Source organism: Hemiscyllium ocellatum, chromosome 8 (assembly GCF_020745735.1).
Source record: "Hemiscyllium ocellatum isolate sHemOce1 chromosome 8, sHemOce1.pat.X.cur, whole genome shotgun sequence".
Taxonomy (NCBI): domain Eukaryota; kingdom Metazoa; phylum Chordata; class Chondrichthyes; order Orectolobiformes; family Hemiscylliidae; genus Hemiscyllium; species Hemiscyllium ocellatum.
The window spans coordinates 85,892,714-85,915,881 of NC_083408.1; the positions used below are offsets into that span (position 1 = coordinate 85,892,714).

Genomic DNA, 23,168 nt, shown 5'->3' on the forward strand with positions numbered 1-23,168 from the left:
AAAGCTTTTTTGAGATTGGCAGGATGACGATACAATTGAGCAGAGTCAATTTCTGACTTTGCCAAGAGCTACCATAAAGAGGTAGCTGAGTATTTGGGAGTTTAATTATTACCTTAACAACAAGATTTAAAGAAAGTTAAAATAAATACAAAATGGTCTCTCAAAATTTAAAATCATAATCATTGTTCTGTTTACTTCAAGGAAAAGCACAGATAATCATCAATAGATGCACTTGAATAAAATATTCTCCGGATTAATTGACAAACAAATAAGCAAGAAATCAGATTTACCAAAAGGTACATAACAGTTGTTAGAAGTGATACCTGAACCAGTAGGGTAATGGGACCACTTTTTTCAATTTCTAATATTTCCCCATTCTTTGTACCCACTAATATATGACCATGGCCTAATGTTATGGCACGAATAGAAGGGTTGTCTTCCAGCAACAGACCTAAAACATAAATGAGAAATCATTAATTCAAACATATGATTTAACTCTGCCACAACAGTTATCATATTGCTAGACTAATTAATACAAGTTATGCAATTATCATCATGCAATTTCATTGCTTAGCAACACTGCACATAATCATCAATATATTACGTTGTTTGGAAATCAAATGCTTGTTGCAGGTAAACTTGTGATAGACAATTGACTATGGCTATGATCCCTTTAGCCCTATTATATCTATTTCATTCTTGAAAACATTCAATGTTTTGGCCTTAACCATATTCAGTGGAAGAAAATGTACAAGCTGACCCTTTAAATTGGTAAAGAAATTCCTCCTTATCTCAGTCTTAAATGAGTTATCACGTATCATTAAATTGTGACCTCTGGTTCTGGACTACCCAACCATCTGAACATCCTATCTTAAATTTACCCTGACTAGTCCTATTATAATTTATTTTAGGTTTCTTTGAGACTCCTCCTTCATTCTTCTTAACTCGAGTAAATATAGTAACCAATCTGTTCTTCATATGTCTGTCCTGCCATCCCAGGAATCAGTGCAACAAAGGTTTCACAGGCTACTTCTATAAAAAGAACATCTTTCCTCAGGCAAGGAAACTAAAACTCCAGATCTGGTCTCACTAAAGCCCTGAACAATTGGAGAAAGACTGCTCCTATATTCGAATCGTCTCACTAGGAAGACCAACGTATCGTTGGCCTTCTTCGTCTCCTGTAACAGGTGAACAAGGACACTCAGATCTCATTGTACACCCCGCTTTCCAATCTATCACCATTCAGATGATAATCTACCTTCCTGTTTTTGCTACCACCTGTATAACCTCACATTTGTCCCCATTATATTTCACATGCCAATAATTTGCCCACTCACTCAACTTATTCAAATCACTCTGAATCATCTCTGCATACTCCTCACAGCTCAGCCTTCCACCCAGCTTTGTGTCACCTGAAAACTTGAAGATGTTACATTTAGTTCTCTCATTTAAATCATTTAGGCCTTAGTGAATAGCTGGGGTCCAATTATAGCCGGTTCTGCTATAGCACGCATCTCTTCAAAACACATTGGCTTTAACGCGATTTAAGAATTTTGACCATTATTGGCAGAATGTGAATCTTCCTCGTGTTTTGGCTATATCATAATTCTGGCCCCATTAGTTTAAATGGCATGGCTATTGCCTGCTTGTCTCATAATGGAAGAATGTACAAGAACAGAACTATCACGCTATATCAGAACTGAATGTACTGATCACTGCGGTATCTGAACTGTTACAGCCTGCCACTTGGAAAAAGACATTTTCATTCCTACTCTTTGTTTCCTGTTTCTTGCACTCAGGCCAATTCGCAAGAAATAACAAAGCAAAGGGGTAAAATCATTTTTACTCAGAAGAGAATGCTGATTAGTTGATTGGCATTGTCATGGAGAATGAACCAGTTATATGACAACTGAAAGTTAATTGCCAAACTTCATTTAAACTTTAAACCAGGCTGATGACACTGATTGGTCAAGGCATCACTTGAGAAAAGTTATCATTTATTTTATTGAGTTGAAACAGCATTTTGTCTATCTGTGGAATAATGGCTACACAAAGACACAAACAGGTCTAATGCCTTCACCTTTAGTTATGAAAAAGCCCAGTCTATCTCAATTACCCCATAAGGGCAGGTGTCTCAAAGCAACAGGTGAAGTTGTTTCACACCATTACTATGTAATAGGAACATGGAATGGTGCCCACCACTAACAGGATGCTGCGGTCAAGTCAAACATGGTCGGCCTATCACGAATAAATAATGTGGTATATGAATTTTAGAGCTGATGTGATGCAAAGTATTACATTGCACTACCCAAAAAGTGACAAATTGTATCTAAGAGCATCTCCCTTCAGTTGTTCTTAAGGTACTAACCATACCCAACCACCTTACTCTTGCAAAACTCAAAACAGAGTGTCCAACATTAGATGTGATTCAGCAATTTGATAAATAATACCAAGAGTACACAGAGTTACATTGGCAACCAATTTAATATTGTCAGTTGTGCTTGCAATCTAGCTCATCTGTGTATACTAAAGCTATGTATATTTGCAGACTGAAAGAAGTTACACACATGCTGTGTCTGATTACAGAAAAAATAGGTAAGAGTCATTATCTGGTTCATTTCTCAGGGAAATGCCTTCACCAGAGTTAAACTATTTGGTTTAAATTTAAATGAAGCTTGGCAGTTAACTATCACCCATCATTAACTGACACATTTTCTATGGAAAAACTTCTACCAATAGAACTCTCTTTTCAAACAATAAAAAGATTGATTTCTCCTTACTTTGGTATTTCTCATGAACTGCACTGTAAACTACAGGAAAAAATCTTTGACAAATGTGTCTTTTTAAAGTAATGTTCTAATTTTGTATTAGTAATCTAGTATAAATAATGTAAAGTTATATTGGATGAAGGTAAATTTGGAACGGCTGGATATAAGTAATCAGACTACAACTGGAATTAATGGCAACGCTGAGGAGCGAGGCTATTGAATTTTCCAAGATGAATTGGCGATAAGCAGAAAAGATAGGTGTTGAAAAATAGAGTTCACCTGTCAAAATTATTCTTTAGCAGAAAATAAATTCTATAAGATAGGAGTGGGGAAAGAGTCACAGTCAGTAAACATCGGTGCTTAGAAAAGTAAAGACAAAGAAGTATTAGGGAAAAGAGGAATGACCAGGTGAGCATCAAAATAAGTCAGTAAGAAACATGGCAGAATGTTTTACAAAACAGTAAGCTGAAGATTAGGCAATAGGAAAAGAACTGGATTGGAAGTTTAAGGAGAGGAAGAAGAGTGGAGAAGTTCAAAGACTTGGGTTGAGGATATTAAACAACACCATTTGTGTTGGGAGGTTTGCAACTTCTCATGAATTTTAACAAAGCCTTCTGACTACAAGTGTTTTGCATGGTCATGATTATAGAGTGGGGTGGGTCTGGATTGGATGCTCTTTGGAGGATTGGTGTGGTCTTGATGGGCCAAAAAGCTTGCTTACACACGATAGGAATTCTATGATTCTATCACCACCACCTGCACATTCCCCTCCACCCACCTTCCTGACTTGGAAATATATTGCCATCCCTTCACCATCCCTGGTCAAAATCCTAGAATTCCCTCGTGGCATTGGGGGTTGACCTACAGTACATCAATTGCTGTAGGTTCAAGGGCAGAGCTCACCACCATCTTTTCAAGGGCAACTAGGGACAGGCAAAATATACTGTCTAGCTAACAGTATCTACTTTCCATATCCATGAGTGAATAAATAAAGATTGGTAGTATAGTTTTTGGACAAAGCTTACAATTATGCACAAGCATTCGAGGAACACAGAATACTGCACAACCAAATGGGACAAATTGCCTCCTCCTGCGCAATGCTGATTGCCTCTGAGTTCTGAGGCGCATCAATCTTTGTGACTGAACCATTTTGTTTTGACACCAGTCCCCATCTGTCTTAACCCAAAATCTCCAGTAATCTTAAGGCCCACCTCTAACAAATGACAGTCAGAGTCACAGCAAACTTAAGCAATTTAAAGTGGACTAGTATCCTAATGGTGAACAAACCTTGACAACCAAAGCAGCAGGCAGGAAAGAAAAGGAATACTGCAGAGAGAGAAATACTGATATTGTAATTAGGCTGAGGAACAGATTGGATTACATGGCAGATTGTTGGTAAATGAGTACCTTTAGAGCCTGGAGCAAGTGCAGAACGTTTGATGCTATATGTTTTCAGACATCTCTCAAAACTATCATCCCAGAGGACAACAACACCATCTTTTCCACCAGTCACAAATCCCTGGAGAAGGAAGAACAAGCTAGCATAAAAATTCTTTAGAACTCATTTTATCAAAATAATTACATTTTCTATAATAATAACTTGCGAGCACTGTTGGATTTATACATCACATTTAGAAATAGTATAAATTTAGCAGGACTGTGGAACCTGGTTCTGTAATTTTGTGTTTCTAAGATGTTTTTAGAATAGTCAGAAATAAGTTCTTCTAAGTAAGCCACTAGCCAATTTAGAAGGGATACATTGAAACACCATGACCTGCAAGTTTCCTCCAATCTATTCACCATCCTGACTTGGATATATATTGCCTTTCCTTCCATTTCACTGTGTCAAAATCCTGGCACTTTGTGGGTCTACCTACAACACATGGACTTCAGAGGTTTAAGAAGGCAACTCGCCACTACCTTCTCTAGGGAAGCTAGGGAAGTGCAGTAAGCACTGACCCAGCCAGTGACACCCATATCCCACAAATGAATAAAAGAAATTCCACTTTTTTAAGTAGGTAACATAACTAACTCTATGTATTAAAATATGCACAAAATATAAAAAAGGCACAATCTTAAAATGGGAAGAAATAAAAAGAAATAAACTTGCAATCATTCAAAACTTCTTACATTATCCTAGACAATCTGATAAATGCTTAACTTTTGTTAAGGAATTAATGTTGCCAGATGTTGGGAGAACTCTCCTGCATGTCTTTAGAAAGGGCAACAAGACTTGTTATACTCATTTGAGAGAACAGAAAGGTTCTCACATTAAAGTCTCATGAGAAAGGTAGGTTTCAACATTTGCCTCAATAACAAGAGTACTATCACCAATGCACGCTTAACATCTAATAAACTTGTAACCCTATAATAGGTAGAAAGTGGATTTTACTAATATGTCATTGGGACTGGATAGGCTAGATGTGGAAAGAAAGTTCCCAATGTTGGGAAAGTTCAGAACAAGGGATCAGAGGCTAAGCCATTCAGGACTGAGATAAGGAAGAATTTCTTCACTCAGAGTTGTGAACCTGCGGAATTTGCCTAAACAGCTTCCTGTGCGAGACAGTTTAGTAGATATACTGGATGTGGCCCTAGCACTAAAGCGATCAAGTGGACTGGGAAGAGGGCAGGAATGGGATACTGAGATTGCATGATCAGCCATGATTGTATTGAATAGTGGTGCAAGCTCAATGGGCCGAATGGCCTACTCCTGCACCTATTTTCTCTGTTACTATGTAATGGAGAAAAATGCTGAAAGCTCTTCACAAAAGCATAGTGAGACACAAAATTTGATTCCAACAAAGGAAGTATGCATTAGGAAATGCTACTTTATTAATTCATGGGCTTAGGAGATGGGTCTTGAAGGTGACAAGGAAATAAAATGGAGGAAATTCTAGAGTTTGGGCATGAAACAATTTTTGGGAGGTAGAAAATGCACAAGAGTCTGAGTTAGAAAAATTCAGAGTTCTTGCAAAGTTTTGGGTTGCAAATTGATAGAGACAGAATGGGGTGATGCCATGAAAGAATTTGAATACAAGGTGAGTAATTTAAATTTAAAGCAATTGGGTTTAGCAAGAACAGAGGTGATGTGTGAATTGGACTGTTGTGCAACAGCATATAAGCAAGTGAGTTTAGATGTGTGGGAATTTATGAAGGATGGTGGAGTGTCCAGGGTGAGGAAATTTCAAAGATTCAATTTAAAAGTGAAATCAGTCTTTTACCATCCAGATGCTGGATTTTAAATTAAGTTTTAAAGTATCAAAAATAATGATAGCTTGCAGAATACAAACAGAAAAGCTTAGAGGACCATAAAATGTTGGATCTTACATTACATTGCTTGTAGACATTGTCTTTTAAAATGATAACATTATAAAATTGGCTAAAAAGACACTCATGCTTATCAAAGCTTCATTTTAAAGTCCTCTTTCAATCTTCTATAGCTACTTATAATCAGAAGTTTTCCTTATTTCTTACCTTCTCCAGGGCATGCATGCTGAAAACTGGTCCATCATGGGCTTTGATTCTCTTAATAATGAACATATCTTTCCATATATAGACATCACCCGTTGATGTTCCCGAGAAAACCATTTCATCTGTCCAACCGTAGACTACACACATGATGGTTTCTATCTTTCTCAGGTTTCCAAAATAGCCTTTCCTTCCAGTCAGTCCTCCACCTTGTACAATAAATATATAAGTACAATTAGACATTTTTTTTAAAGAATCTGCATTATAACTTTTCATAATCGACAATCAGGAAGTTGCTTCCAAATCTATTTGAAAAGTATTTACTTAAAAATCTGCTCATGCTTAGTACCTTACAATTTGAGGAATGGAGACTAATCTCACAAACCCAGTGAGATTAATCCTTGCCTCGACAAACTGAATACATCACAAGCTCCCACCAGGAATTTATTCAATGAGTATTATACCTGATGCATGGGGCCCTCTTGTGGTACAGTGGTAGTGTCCCTATCCTTGAATCAGGAAACCTGGATTTGAGAACGAACCTGCTCCAGAGGTGTGTAATAGCATCTCTGAACAGGTTGTTTAGAAAAATAGATTTTTAAAAAAATTATTACTCATACATGTTTGTATCTGGGGTCAACAACATGGAGATCTTAGCAGTTCATCACTCCATCTTATCAGAATGCAGGCATGGTATGATTCCCTTTGAACATAAAGATCATGCATGACTGTCATGAAATAGCACACCATTTAAATAACCAAGTTCTTGGACTTTACACACACAATGGCAAATTCATAGTGTGAAAAGCAGCCATTTGGTCCATCAAGTCTACATCGGCCCTTTAAACAGCATCCCACCCTATCCCCATAATCCCGCATTTACTATGGCTATCCCAACTAGACTACATATCCCTAGATACTATGGGGCAACTTACCAAAGCCAATCCACTTAACCTGCACATCTTTGGACTGTGGGAAGAAACCAGAGAACATAGAGGAATCCCACAAAGACATGAGGAGAACGTATAAAATCCACACAGCAGCCACCTGAGGGTGGAATTGAACTCAGGTCCCAGGCATTGTGAGGTACCAGTGCTGACCACTGAGCCAGTGTGCTGCCCATAAATTAATTTATGTGACTCTCATATATAGACATTAAATGCACTGTAACATTTTAATCACTTTCTTCAAATTGGCCTTCTGGAAAAATAAGTTTATAGAAAACTGTTTTTTTAATTATTTAACCAAATTAGGAAGAAGCTGAAGAAATTGAAAAGGGTTTTTACATTAAATATGAATTGTGGCTTGTAAACATATGAATAAGCTGAAGCTCACTGACAGTGAGAAAATTCCACTTGAATGTAAAAATATACACATCAACATACTATGCCCACGAAAATAGACATATTTTAAATGTTCCCTTAGATGTCATAAAAGGGATTATACATCTTGTATTTAAATTTACTTTTGAAATGGAGCAGTTAAACAAGCTCCATTTCCTTAACGTCCCACTTGTGAAATCAGAGTTCTTTACTACTGCCTGCTGCAAACCTTTGCTCACTGGTCTCTATTCACATAGTAGAATACCTATAATGCTGTGCATTTAAAGATTGGCAACTTCAGAATTAGGGCCCAAGTTATTTGTTCACATGCAAGCTTGGTGTTGAAATAGTACGCATCAAAGCCATCTTGCAGGATAATAGCTACCATGATCAGACAATTTCTTGCTATATATTGCATAAATTCATGAATTGGTCAATGACCATCACTACTGATCATGAAAAGAATGTCCAATCTATCTCAGATCACTCTGGAAGTGCAAATTATCACAAAAGTTTGAGCAACAGGTGGAATTTGCTATTCATGCTGCTACTATACAGGAGTAACATGACTGTGGTGTATTCCCCTTATGGAATGCTGTCATAAAGCCAAAATGCCTAATCACACAAATTAGCAATGTTGCATGTGAATTTCAGTGACGGTACGTTGCTAAGAATGTACAGACCCCTGATCTTATCAAACAACACGTCTGTTTGGTTATTTGCAACATGTAATGTGCTGGTAGTAAAAATCAAACTGTGCTTGCAAAACTGAAAACACATTTTCCAACGCTGATGTGGTTCTGCAACTGAACAATGCTTACTAAATAATCCAGTGTTGTTTAGTATTGCAGAATTTAAATATGACTGAAAAAAGCCACATTATGTCAAAGCTACTTGTCTGGCACTCATTAGGACAATTTGCAAGAAATAGCAAAGGAATAACAACATTTATACTGTTGTAGAGGAGATTTTTAATTGGTTGGCAAATGGACTATGATAGGTACAGGTACTGCCATGGCGAATGCTCTAATTAACAATGACTGACAGTTACTTCCAAAGTTCTATTTAAATTCTTGGGGAAAACACAGGTTGAATTTAATTTCTCAGGACAATGCCTTGACCAATAAACTGGAGAATGGTCATTGCCAATTTTGCTGCATTGAAATATGTATATGTATATGATCTTTCAGTCTTCAAAAAACAGGGTCCTGAGTATTCATATTTGTAGCTTCCAGCACGTGCAAGTCTGCCATACCAAAGGTCTCACCTGATACATTCTCCATGGCAATGCCTCGACCAATTGGAGACCATTTGTCAACCTGTTGTAAAGGAGAGGTACACAATCCTTGATCTAAAATTCTGAAATCCAAAAAGCTCCGAAATCCAAAATTTTATCATGGAGTGTGGAGCATCATGTTAGTGTGTAATCAAGTGACCCAAGTCCACACCCATTCGAACCATGTCACTCAGATATGACGTGGCGGTGTGGCCCAGCACTGACAGGTGTCAATGGTGTCTCAGTGCTTGTACTATTCACGTGTGTCTACTGTTAGGTAACTTTTTTTATTTCACTGTGAAAATGTAATTTATTCTGAAATCCAAAAATTTCTAAATTCCAAAAAATTAGCCCCAAGGATTTCAGATAAAGAATTGTGTACCTGTATGAATGTTATTTTCCACTTTACAGTGCTATTACTGTGAATTGTCCTGATGTTTGAACAATACTCAAGTTCTATACTACCAAATAACTATTTCCTAAAATCTTGACAGTTAGAAAACCTGCAGTAAAGTGGAATACTATTAAAATCAAGCAAAGTAAAAAAGGTTATAGATGTAAAAATAGCAGAATTGACTGTCCTACCTGCTCGCTGCCAGAACTTGATGTGTTTTATGCCAGCGGTAACCAACTTGTCTGGTATATAGGGATTCAGTTTGACAACAAAAATCTTCTCTGCACTTCCTCTAAAGAAACACATTTGACTTTTTACTTCATTGTGTTTTTTCACAATCAAATACATAGAAAATGATTAATGTTAACAAATTAAAATTCTAATATAGAATTAATTTACCATTGCAACAAAGCTAATTTAAGTATTTTGCTGCTTACTTAAATGATAAACTCCAGTGCTAAATAAATACTGAACCAGGTATTCAAGTTGTTACTGTACACTTTAATTATCTTAAGAATGCAATTCACTGACAGGTATGCAATAAATGTAGAACAGCCTGGAAAAAATAATATCAAATCCAAAATGGTCAAATTCTAAAAAGGGCTATAAACAGAAAACATGGTAATGTTCAGAAGACCAAGTAGCAACATTATACAGCAAAGCAGAATTAACATTTCATGATGATTTTCTTTTGAGTGGGAAAACTTTCCTAAAGTAATAGACTTTAAACAAGGACAAAAACAAGGTAGATGGGAGGGGGTGAAGAGTGAAAGTCTGTGATAGAATAGAATAATGGTTGTAAATAACTGGAAAATGAGATGATAGCAATGGGACAAGGAAATTGACATCCAAAGAGTGTAAAGGAAGCATACACAGCAAATTATCAGCAACAGATGTCAATTTAAAAAGTGGTTTGGAATTATTGGACTCAATTTTGAGTTCAGAAAGCTGTAAAAATGTCTAATTGAAAGACAAAATTTTGCATCTCCAAAGGATAGGTGACTAGAAGTTCAGGAAGATATCTGTGTGTGTACTGAAGTGTTTCGTAAAGCAGCTATGTTAATCTTCTGCTTTACTTTCACTCTCCTGTACTACACTAAAAAAGTTCAATGTAAACATGAGAAACAGCAGTTCATCTTTCAAATTTGTCAGTTCTCAGCTTTCTGAAATATGTTTTTAAAAAATTCATTCATGGAATGAGGGCATCCCTGGATATTGCCCATCCCAGGGGGCAGTTAGCAGTCAACCACATTGCTGTGGGTCTGCAGTGAATGTAGGCCAGACCAGGTAGGAATGGCAGTTTCCTTCCGTAAAGGACATTAATGAACCAGATGGAGTTTTCCAACAAACAATAAGATTCATGGTCATCATTAGAGTCCAGATTTTTTATTGAATTCAAATTCCACCATCTGCCATGGAAGGTTTTGTCACCATATCCCCAGAACTTTACATGGGTCTCGAGACAATAAGATTAGGCCGTGATAATGCAAAGAGGCCATTGCCTTCCCACGTAGGTTCAACAATTTCAGATCGTAACTTCTGCTCCCTTTTTTGTTTGATAGAAGCTGTTGATGATTTTACAATCCCCATTTATTCCTTCTCTGGGCACATCTTTCATTTTTTTTCTTCTTCCATTGTCATTGCATTTTGCCTTGTGCTACCAAACTTCTGCCATTCAACATTTGCTTGTCACTCTATCCCATAGCTTCCAATCTGTTGTTCTTCCAACACAAACTGCAACCATTTCCCTGCCTCTCCACTTGCTTAAAAAAACAGTTCTATCTACAAACCTTTCCAAACCTGACAAAATATCATTAACATAAAAAGGTGAATTCTGTATCTCTCTCATCAAATGCAGTCAGGCCAGCTGAGTATTTCCAACAATTTTGATTTCATTTCAGATTTCCAGCATCTGCAATATTTTATGTTTCTGAAAATATTAACTACCTTGCATTTCCATTTCAACTGTTTTAAATGAAATTCAACAAATTACAGACTATAGAAAGTATGACAGTGCATGAGTTAGAAACACGCATGGTGGCACAGTGGTTAGCACTGTTGCCTCACAGCGCCAGGGACCTGGGTTCAATTCCCGACTCAGGCGACTGTGGAGTTTGCACATTCTCCCCGTGTCTGCGTGGGTTTCCTCAGGGTGTTCCGGTTTCCTCCCACAGTCCAAAGATGTGCAGGTCAGATGAATTGGCCATGCTAAATTGCCCGTAGTGTTAGGTAAAGAGGTAAATATAGGGGTATGGGTGGGTTAGGCTTCGGCGGGTCGGTGTGGACTTGTTGGGCCGAAGGGCCTGTTTCCACACTAAGTAATCTAATCTAATCTGTAAGATAAACTAATATGGTTTAAAGAGGTGACTGCTGTCAAGGTACATTACAAAGTTTGTCTAAAGATTCTGAAGTTAGTGTTTCACAGTTTTTTGAAGGAGATTCTGTATTAAATACAGAATGAAATACCGACCTTACTGAAGAAAGTTTTTCTCCCTTTTTCCAATCCCAGAGAACTATTGTATGATTTTCATCAAGCCCAACGGATGCCAAACGCTTTCCATCCGCTGAAATAAAGAAAGCATTATATTTTTTATCTTTTTCAAAATGATAATACTCTGAACATTCACAGCCAATGGTTAAACTACTTTACTCTAATGTATACAGCTCATAGCACATTAATAAGCTCAAAGATCTATCTGCTTGTGAATCTTTCAGCTCTACAATGATGCAGTGAGAACTTATCAGAATCAAACATAGGTTTTGGAAGGTGTTGCCAAAATATCAATGAAAACTAATTAATGGGAAGTAATTCTTACTAATTAATTTGTAAGAAAGAAGTCAAGTAATAATGGGTTGCATTCTTGTTACTAAATATTTAAGGTGTTGTGGGATGACACTTCTCAATACGGCAACCATGCATTTTATATTAGAACAGCAGTCAACATTCTTTCAAACAACAGCATACAGGAACATGACTCATTGAAAATGACTAATTCTCTCAGTGAATGATGCAAAATGAGATTGATTAATCATGGATCCACATTGTTAGAAGAGTTGAATTCTACAGAGAGACAATATCACCACTGTTTTAAACATCAGTGGAGGGACACATTGATGCTTGCCTGTTCTTATATTTTAACATTTGTCATTGGATTATTTCAATTTTCTGGTAGCAGGTAGAAAGGTGCATCAAGTGCTCTTTTTGATAGAGGTTTCACTTGATCTTTTGCAGAGAAATCATTTGCATAGGGAGTAGAAGGAGAGAACTATTGACTACAATATCAGAAAAAAAATCTAGTGTTTTAATCACAGATAGACAGAAGAATATTTGCCTCAACTAAAGATAGATCATCCAAAAAAACTTGTTGTGGAACCATCTGTATTGAATTACATTGAAATTACTACTTGGAAACAGGAAATGGGATAGTTAACTAATCCAGTTCCTGTTTGAGAACAAAGAGACTAACTCCAGGTTGGTTGTGAAGGAATTCATAAGTTAACAACAAAAATCATTGAATATACAGATATGACTATAATTTTGTTTTATTACACAGCACAGATTACAATAAATAGTCTTCTCCTTTACCTGAAAAATCTACTGCACAAACCCCAAACTGATGATGTCCTTTCAAAATTGATAATGGCTTCAATAGTTCGGCATCCCAGATATGAATTGCAGAATCACGACTCACCTAAACAGACAGGAAAGCAATGTTTACAGGTTTTTTTTGGTGTCAAATTCTTCATGTTATTCATGAAATGCTCAATTAGCAAAATTAGCATTGTACGTATTTTATGGACCAGACCAAACTCCCTTAAAATATGTCAAGGAGATAGCTTAGACCCTAACTTTTATTTTATTTAAAGGCAACTGAAAAGCACTTTGTTCCAGATAGGATTTGATTGGTCCACAACTAGGTTTTAAACAAACACACTTTATTCTTACAAGTGTTCAAATACAAACAAACAAAAATGAAGAATATTCATAACTTAAACTGAATTGAAATACTTAACATTATTTAATGACTAATCATCAACTGTTCCAATCTAGCAGCATCCCAAGCGGTCCCTACCCTGAAACAGGAGTCCTGCGTTCAATTCCCACCTGCTCCAGAATTGTGTAATAACATCTCTGAACAGGTTGATCATAAAAATAGGTATGGTAGCATCCCATAAACTAACACCTGGCAAAGGCAAATTCAGCACAATAGATTATTCTCATGTGCTATCTTCTCCCCACTCCAGATGAAAGGAACATTGAAAGAAACAAACAAACAATCTAGCAGCAGAGACAGAACTCAAGCTTTGTGCTGCAGCAGTGAAAGAGCTGTATCTAGCAGCTTCAACAACCAACTCCAAACCTCAACTGAAAGCAAAACTAAAACCCTGGATCAGTGTGAGCCTGATTCCCTCATTCATGCTTCTTTTGCCTTACTTAAAAAAAACACTTAGCTCAAAGCTGTTTAGCATTTGCTTCTCTTACAGACATATTGACAACATGGTGTCAACAACTCTCTTCAAGAGATACAGGACAGGACATGTCTTAAATGCACATATCATCACACTTAACAGACAACAATTGCTTATTCACAGGAAATTTCACAAAGAAACAATTATTATTTTTCATCTGCAAGAATATAGACATAGGAGTTTTCTTTTAAAGGAAGCATTTCTCTCCCGTTTTCCAGAAAGTTCAATTCATGTTGACGGTTATTTCAGTCATCTCATTTTTTTGTAACTGTTATATTATCAGAGGCAATTAATTTCACCAGTTTATACAAACAGGGAATGCATTACAGCTGGCCTGTAGTTTGTTCACATGCACAGATTTGAGCAGAATTCACCAATGAGGAATATGAAGCAGAAACATTATTTCTTACTCAGAATTGATAAGGTGCAGGAGACCATCATTTGGCCTGTTCTGTCTACACTAGATCTCTGAGCATTTTGACTTATTGCCAATCTCACTGTCTTTTCTCAATAACCCTGGACAATGGACAGTATCTTCTTGAATGCTTTAAAATGAACCTGCTTCTATCACACTAATGGGCAGTACAGTCCATCCCGAAGTACTTGCCGTGAAAAAAAAGCCTTTTCTTACCTCCCATTTACTGATATTGTGAAGCATCTTAAAACTGTGAGCTTTGATTCTCAATCTGTTTACAAGTGCTAAATGTTCCCATCTAGTCTTTCCAGGCCTGTGATGATTTTGAAAACTTCTTTCAAATCTCTCCTTAACATTCCCATCTCGTCTCAAAAGGAAAACAATCCCAACTTCTCCAATTTATTCTTTTATCTGAAGTTTCCCATCCCTGGAACCATTTTTGTAAACTTCTGTTCTCTATCAAATGTATTTGAATCCCTTCTAAAGGATAGTACCCAAAATTATACATAATATTCCAGTTAGCATCTTACACAAGTTCAGTATAACCTCCATATTCTTGTACTCTATGCCCCTATTAAGTGTTCTCTGTCTACCGCTTTTAATGATTTATGCACCCAGGTCTCCCTGCTCCTGCACAGCCATTACTGTGTACTGTCTCCATGTTCTTTGCACCAAAGTTTCTCACTTCACACTTCTTTGCATTGAACTTCATCTATTATCAGTCTGTCTATTCAACCAACTTGTCAATAACCATTTGACGTTCTATATTATCATCTTTCAGAGCTCACAATTTTTCTAAGCTTTTGAACTTGTCCTCTGCACACCAAGATCTAGATTATTTATATATAGAGTCACAATAGATGTACAGCACAGAAACAGATTCTTCGGTTCAACCCATCTATGCCGACCAGATATCCCAACCCAATCTAATCCCATCTGCCAGCACCTGGCCAATATCCCTCCAAACCCTTCATATTCATATACTCATCCAAATGCCTTTTAAATATTGCAATTGTACTGGCCTCCACCACTTCCTCTGGCAGCTCATTCCATACACGTACCACCCTCTGCATGAAAAGGTTGCCCCATAGGTCTCTTTTATATCTTTCCCCTCTCACCTTAAACCTATGCCCTCTTGTTCTGGACTCCCCACCCCAGGGAAAAGACTTTGTCTAGTTATCCTATCCATGCCCCTCATGATTTTGTAAACCTCTATAAGATCACCCCTCAGCCTCCTACGCTCCAATGAAAACAGCCCCAGCCTATTTAGCCTCTCCCTTTGGCTGAAATCCTCCAACCCTGGCAACATCCTTGTAAATCTTTTCCGAACCCTTTCAAGTTTCACAACATTTGATAGGAAGGAGACCAGAACTGCATGCAGTATTCCAACAGTGGCCTAACCAATATCCTGTACAGCCACACCATGACCTCCCAACCCCTGTACTCAATACTCTGACCAATAAAAAGGACAACATATCAAACACCTTCTGCACTATCCTATCTACCTGTGACTCAACTTTCAAGGAGCTACGAACCTGCACTCCAAGGTCTCTTTCTTCAGCAACACTCCCTAGGACCTTACCATTAAGTGCATAAGTCCTGCTAAGATTTGCTTTCCCAAAATGCAGCACCTCGCATTTATCTGAATTAAACTCCAACTGCCACTTCTCAGCCCACTGGCTCATCTGATCAAGATCCCATTGTAATGAGGTAACCTTCTTCGCTGTCCACTACACCTCCAATTCTGGTGTCACCTGCAAACTTACTAACTACACACCTGTTATGCTTACATCCAAAGCATTTGTATAAATAATGAACAGAAGTGGACCCAGCACCGATCCTTGTGGCACTCCACTGGTTACAGGCCTCCAGTCTGAAAAACAATGCTCCACCACTACCCTCTGTCTTCTACCTTTGAGCCAGTTCTGTATCCAAATGACTAGTTTTCCCTGCATTCCAAGAGATCTAACCTTACTAAGCAGTCTCCCATGTGGAACCTTGTTGAATGCCTTACTTAAGTCCATATAGATCACATCTACCACTCTGCCCTCATCAATCCTCTTTGTTACTTCCTCAAAAAACTCAATCAAGTTTGTGAGATATGATTTCCCATGCACAAAGCTATATTGACTATCCCTAATCAGTCCTTGCCTTTCTAAATACATGTACATCCTGTCCCTCAGGATTCCGTCCAACAACTTGCCCACCACCGAGATCAGGCTCACTGGTCTATCGTTCCCTGGCTTGTCCTTACCTCCTTTCTTAAACAGTGGCACCACGTTAGCCAACCTCCAGTCATTCTGGCACCTTACCTGTGACTATCAATGATACAAATATCTCAGTAAGAGGCCCAGCAATCACTTTCCTAGACCCCCACAGAGTTCTAGGGTACACTTAATCAGGTCCTGGGAATTTATCTACCTTTATGCATTTCAAGACATCCAGCACTTCCTCCCCTGTAATATGGGCATTTTTCAAGATGTCACCATCTATGTCACTACATTCTATATCTTCCATGTCCTTCTCCACAGTAAATGCTGATGCAAATTACTATATAGTAAGGAAAAATGAGAGTTCCAAGCCTGGGGAGCATCAGTTTAAACATTCTAGCCTGAAAAATATCTGTTACTATCACTGTTTCCTATTCCTCAGTCAGTTTTGTATCCACATCACAACTGACCCTTTTACTTCCTGAGCTATAGCTTTTCAAGGCACTGCACTGGTGTGGCACTGTATTGAAAGTCTTCTGGAAATCCATGTACTACGCATCAACAATAATGTCCTCAAGAATCCTCTCTATTATCACTTCAAAAACTCCACAGTGTTAATCAGACAAGAATGGCCTTTAAAATTCTTGCTGGTGCTTCCTAAATAATCCACAATTTTCTATGTGACTATTATTCTATCCTGAATAATTACTTCCAAATTTAAACAAGCCTGTAATTGCTGAGCTTACGTTTTACAAATTTTTGTGAATAAAGGTATACTTGCAATTTTTCAGTCCTCCAGAATCATCTTTGAATCCAGGGAAGAATGGAAGTTTAATGCCAATACCCCTGCAATTTCTACTCTCACATTCTTCAGTATCTAAAGATCATCTAATCTGATCCCAGAGCTTTATCACATTTAGGTATTGACAATTTATTCAATATCTCATGAACTTTAAACAATCTAATAACTGGGTTTCCTCCTATGTCACCATGGCCTGTGCAGAACCTATCCTGCAGGTCAAGAAAATAAAAAATATTAATTTAACACCTCAGTCATGTCTCTTGCCTCCATGTGCAAGTATTCTTTTTGGTCCCTAGTTGGCCCTAATACGCCTTGTATCATGAAACTACAAACTTTGCAATTTATTTTTATGTTAGCTTCCAATAGTTTCTAATAATCCCTCTTTGTTTCTCTTATCTACTTTCTCATGTCCCTTCTGAACCTTCTGTATTCAACTTAGTTCTTAATTTGATTTGCTAACTGACATGGGTCATAGCATACTTTTTATTCTTTAACTTAATTTCGATATCCTTTGTCATCAGATATGTTAGGATTTGTATGACTTACCTTTTCCTATTGAGGAATATAATCATCTCTTTAAAGGTCATCCATTCTACAGTTACAACTTTTCTCACTAACCACTGATTTCAATCTATCCAGCCCAGCTCTTTCATTCTTGCCCATTGAAATCAGCCCTCCGCCAATCAATTATTCTTACTCTAGATTGACCAATGACATTCTCCACTATCATCCAAAACCTAATGATATCTATCCACCATTGAAATCTGAGGTACTTGGCTCAGTCATTCCTCAGTACCAGGTCTAGTCGTGCATCCTTTCTAGTAGGACCAGATGTACAAGGCCAGGGGATGGCAATCTCAGGCAGGTTTGCCACTCTGGCCATGCTTTTTTTTAAATGAATAAAGTGAGCCTCTCATTTATGAATGGAGATTCTGCACAGATTTTCCTCAGAAACGTGGAGCCGTCCTTCCATTCTGACAGTTTAGCTGTATTTTGTAATCTAAAGGTCTGGACAGTCACTTTGACATGTGCTGTCAAGGGATACATATGCAAGCCAAGACTGATGTTAGGGTGCTGGGAGGGTAGCATGCCAAATGATAGGGAGTATGGTGCCATCTGTGTGGGACTAGGTGCCAGCTGGCAAGATATCACTGTGCAAGTGGCAAAATAGGGGGTAGGTAAATGTTTAAGGTGGATTGGGTGGGCTGGGTAAATTTAATCTGGCTGGGCATGGTGAGGTTGGTTTTCTAGAAAGTTTGGTTCTGGCAGTGGGTGGGGTGGGTGAGGCAGGATATGGCAGGGCAGGGTGTTGGTCAGATCTGGCTGCAGAGGTGTCAGGACAGGTCACATCCAGCAGTGGTGGGTCAGGGGGGAGGGTGGGTAGGCAGTCCCCTGACAGCAGCGATATTGGGTGGAGTTGAGGTTGATGTTGAGCACTTGAGGAGGGGTCAGTTCCTGAGGACATTAGATGATCTGGAGGGTGGTGTATTGGGGACATGTGAGATTAGTATGGGATCTTTCATTGTTCAGAGCATTGAGTATTGGAGTTGGGACATCACATTACAGCTATACAAGACATTGGTAAGGCCACATTTGGAGTACTGCATACTATTTGAGTTGCCCTGCTATAGGAAGGATTTTATTAAGCTGGAAAGGGTGCAAATAAGATCTACAAGGATGTTACCGAATCTGGAAGGTTTGAGTTGCAAGGAGTAGCTGGATAACCTGGGACTTACTTCCTCTGGAGAATAGGAGTTTGAGGGTGATCTTATAAAGGTTTATCAAATTATGATGGGCATGGATAGGGTGAATAGCCAAGGTCTTTTTCCCGTGGATAGGAGTGTCCAAAACTAGAGAACATAGATTTAAGGTAAAAGGGGAAAAGATTTAAAAAGGTACCTGAAGAGCAACTTTTTCACCTGACGGTGGTGCATATATAGAACAAGCTGCCAGAGGTAGTAGTAGAGGTAGATACAATTACAACATTTAAGAGATATTTGGACAGATACATAGATAGGAAAGGTTTTCAGGGATGTAAGCCAAACAGAAGCAAATGAGACTAGTTCAGTTTTGGAAACCTGATCAGTATGGATGATTTGGGCCAAAGGGGCTGTTTCCATGCTGTATGCCTTTGTAACTTCATGACTGAACTTAGTTTCATTGGAACCATCTGAAGGCTTCAACATTTTTGGAGACTATGAAAGGTTTCAGTCAAAAAGGAATTATAGAGAGGAAAATTCAATTTCCAAAGTATTTCCTTTGGAGTTTGCTATGATGGGGTTTCTGCAGGGACCCATATATAATTCCCATCTCTATCCTGTGACCAGAGGAAAATCTGCCCCATTGCGCTGCAAGATATTCTCCTGAATACAACACAAGAACATTTCTCCCTCTTGGTCCTTAATAGTAACAATATCCCAGTCTATATTCAGTCATTGATCTCCCCCATTATAATCAACAATGATGCTTATTCTTCTCTATAATTTCTCTTCAGATTTGTTCTTATACATCCTTCTCACTAATTGGTGGTCTATATATTATAGAGCAATGCAATGCAATTGCATTCTTCTTGTTCCTTAGCTCTGGTCAACATCCCAGACTAAGTACAAATATAACATTCAGCTCAGCCAGTTCAATACAATCATATGCTAAATCTGAAATGTTCTAGTATGTTTTAATACCACAACAGGCACACCATCCACTGAGAAATTATTACATTAATTTTAATTACCAAAAAGCTCAATATGAGTTAGAATGCAAATCCCAGAGGAGTTCAGAGTTAAAAGAGCAGTAAAAAAAAATTGTAATTTAACAAGGGCTCAAAATTCAAAGTAACTATTTACAAATGACTATTGTTTACAAAGATTTGCCCAAGATTCTTAAAGGGAGTACTTGACAATAGGACATATCTGATAACTAGAATATAGTTAAAATTAGATGATCACTATAACGCTTAATTATATAACACAACTTATACACATCAGATACCAGAGTAATAATCCCTAAATAAATATGCCAATTTTATAAATATCACCTGAAATTTGTACAAATTAGCAATCAGGCCAATGTTTGAATACCCAAAAAGGCAAATGTAATGTTGCAGTGAATATCCTTCAGGAATAGATCTATAACCTGTGTAACTAGGATGGGTAAATTGTGTGTATGAAACTACAGTACATTTTCCAGATCTCACTTTGGAACATCAACATGGAAGTTGGTTTCCAATAAAATCAGCAGCAAGGTCATAGAACACCTCAGGACAACCAAGTAAGAATAACACAATTAAAATATGGTAAATACACCAAATCCATTCACTTCTGATAAAAACAATTAAACTATTTTCACCCCATCATAATGCATTTGATGTCCAATGTACTCCAGATGTACTAAGATTGCTACTTATGCACTTGTCTTAGTGCAAAGGAATTAAGTACATGACAGCAATGCCTGTTGTGTTTCAGAGAGGAGGAGTCAAGAGTGTGGTGCTGGAAAAGCACAGTAGGTCAGGCAGCATCCGAGAAGCAGAAAAATCAGCATTTCGAGTAAAAGCCCTTCATCAGCCCATTCCTGATGAAAGGCCTTTACCTGAAACGTTGATTTTTCTGCTCCTAGGATGCTGCCTGATCTGCTGTGCTTTTCCAACATCACATTCATGACTCTAACCTCCAACATCTGCAGTCCTCATTTTTGCCTTCATGGAGGAGGAGTCTACATGGTGACTTAATAAACTATTTATATCAGTGAATAAGACTGCTGACACCATTTTGAAATTAATTGTTTTTTTAAAAAAGTGTTACTACATGTAAATTCCAAGTAATGCTAATGAATACCATTTATTATTACCAGATATATTACGGGCTGCCCACCAGAAACAGGGATAGAACTCATCAGCCAAAATATGTGTAAAGGAATTATAATCCAACTAACTGACACTTTGCCTTTTTAATAACAAAATTAAAATGTTAAATATTATATATAAAATTGTGGAGTCCCTAAGATTAGAACTACAGAATGCTGGAATAATACTTCAATCCAGCACTTTGTGTAATTGTCAACTATGCTCTGGCTGCTGCAGGAATATGATAGAGTTTTCAAGTCGGTAGGAAGAAAACTTATTTGAAGTATATTAAAAAAAGAGCAACTCTTCTCTGCTGACTTGTTATGAATCTCTACCAATTCCTTTCATGTGGCAATGAAAATCTTTGTTCAAATATTCATGACTTTCTAAATTGAACCAATAGCTGCTGCTTCTCAGCTTTGACAAGTCCTACTTAATCCTTTACATCGATACACTTCGTCCTCAGTACCTCCTCAGACCTCAAACAGAATGGTCAAAATTCTGTAAAAGTCTCCAAGAATGCTATTACTTCTTTTGTGCTAGTTAATGGTTTGAAATGCTAGTTGCTTCTCTCTCCACATATGCAGCCAGACCTGTATAGTTTTTCTAGCATTTCTGTTTTTGTTTCAGATTACCAACTTCTACAGTATTTTGCAATTGCACAAGAGTCACTGGCATCAGCTAATGGTTGTTGTAGCTGAACATGATTTTCTTTGAATGTTACGGCCAGCATTGAAATTGAAATTGACAATGTTTGTATCGTTACGTTTCTGCCAAATGATCTGACAATCAGCAGTAGAAACTGCTGAATGCTAGATTTGATGATCAACTTACAATCGCATTGTAAGAATAATGAACTTATAGTCAGTTGTGCCAGTTCCTTACATTATAAGGTAGGTTGTCTGTCTAAACAGATACTTCAATTTAAAGAATATTTTGAATTAGTGTTATAATATTATTTCTATGATGAGTGATGCATACATTTGCAACCAGTTTTTAAAACTGCAGACAATTTCTAATTTGTAGCTAAATCAGATAAAGGAAATTTGCTGAAGTAGGCTAGACATGAATGCAACTTAGAAATTGAAAATTGACATTAATATTAATCTTAAATACAAAAGCAGAATTTTTTTTAGACCAAAAGGTTTCTCTTCATGGAGCTAGTGGTAATAATAGGGAGAAAAAAAATGCATAAGATCAAATAAAGATCTTCATGGCTGTGAGTGAGCCACAGTATATTAAAGGTTTCATTACAGAGGCACTACCATATGAGTCAACACTCACATCAGTCATGGGACACACATTTCATGGAAATAATATGTGAATGACAAACCACTGGATGCTGAAACTCTGACCGGATCTGCTGAATTATTCCAATTTATATTTCATTGGAACTGATGTCTGTGGATTAATTGTTGAATTCGATCGGCTGATTTATAGTTAGCAACAGATATGTCTGAACAGAAGGGGAAAAAGAAATCAGAACTGACAAAAGTACCACAAAATTTTCAGATTTTTGTGTTTACACGATCTCATCAGTACCTAGATTAGATCTTGGTATTGACTTGTCTGGAGAAAATTTTGAAGTGTAAATATCAACACAGCAATAATGCCGAGGTGAAAGATGTTGATTACAGTGAAATGATTATTTTCTATTAGCTAGAAGATTTTTATACAGTTTATCTTGACACTATATAGCTAGGAGAATTTTTTTTTTATTAAACAGAGTTCTCCCACTGCGATCCTCTTCCATTAATGGTTATTCAAATAAAGTACCTGGCCTGTTGATATATAATCCTTTAAAGGATGAATTGCTAGGCAGACAATGTCGTCATCGTGGCCAAGGTAGAATCGTTGAATATTTTGCTGACAATTGTATACTATTCCTACTGCTGCAACATGGTATACAATCTCTCCAGTCTGTGTGTAAAATAGATTGTTCCTGCAGTCATAGCCCCTGTAACTGAAAGGTAGAAAGAAAGATAAATAGCAGTAATATCAATTTTTATTCTAAAACTCTTTTTTTCTGCCTTTCCTCACAGATGGATCCTTTCTACAATCTGAGAGAGGAATGTACCAGTAGGTAAAATGAGCAAAGCTCCACTCTTTTAATTAGATTTAAAGGTTTTTGTCAGCTCTTTGAATGTCACCTTGTGGGATTTTTCTTTTAAAACTGATCCTAGGTGTAATGAGGAGGCTGGTAAA

General features: G+C 37.4%; 1 protein-coding gene across 4 annotated transcripts in view; it reads right to left on the bottom strand.

Moving 5' to 3' along the window:
• LOC132818362 (echinoderm microtubule-associated protein-like 5) overlaps positions 1-23,168 on the bottom strand; it is a 230,332-nt gene that overhangs the window by 100,076 nt on the left and 107,088 nt on the right. For all 4 annotated transcript variants that reach the window (XM_060829315.1, XM_060829312.1, XM_060829313.1 and 1 more), the window contains exons 14-20: positions 22,740-22,926; positions 12,815-12,920; positions 11,699-11,792; positions 9,420-9,520; positions 6,243-6,445; positions 4,176-4,287; positions 324-451 (exon numbers count right to left, since the gene is read on the bottom strand). In XM_060829315.1, the coding sequence (XP_060685298.1) occupies positions 324-451; positions 4,176-4,287; positions 6,243-6,445; positions 9,420-9,520; positions 11,699-11,792; positions 12,815-12,920; positions 22,740-22,926 (931 nt within the window). The remainder of the gene's footprint in view (positions 1-323; positions 452-4,175; positions 4,288-6,242; positions 6,446-9,419; positions 9,521-11,698; positions 11,793-12,814; positions 12,921-22,739; positions 22,927-23,168) is intronic.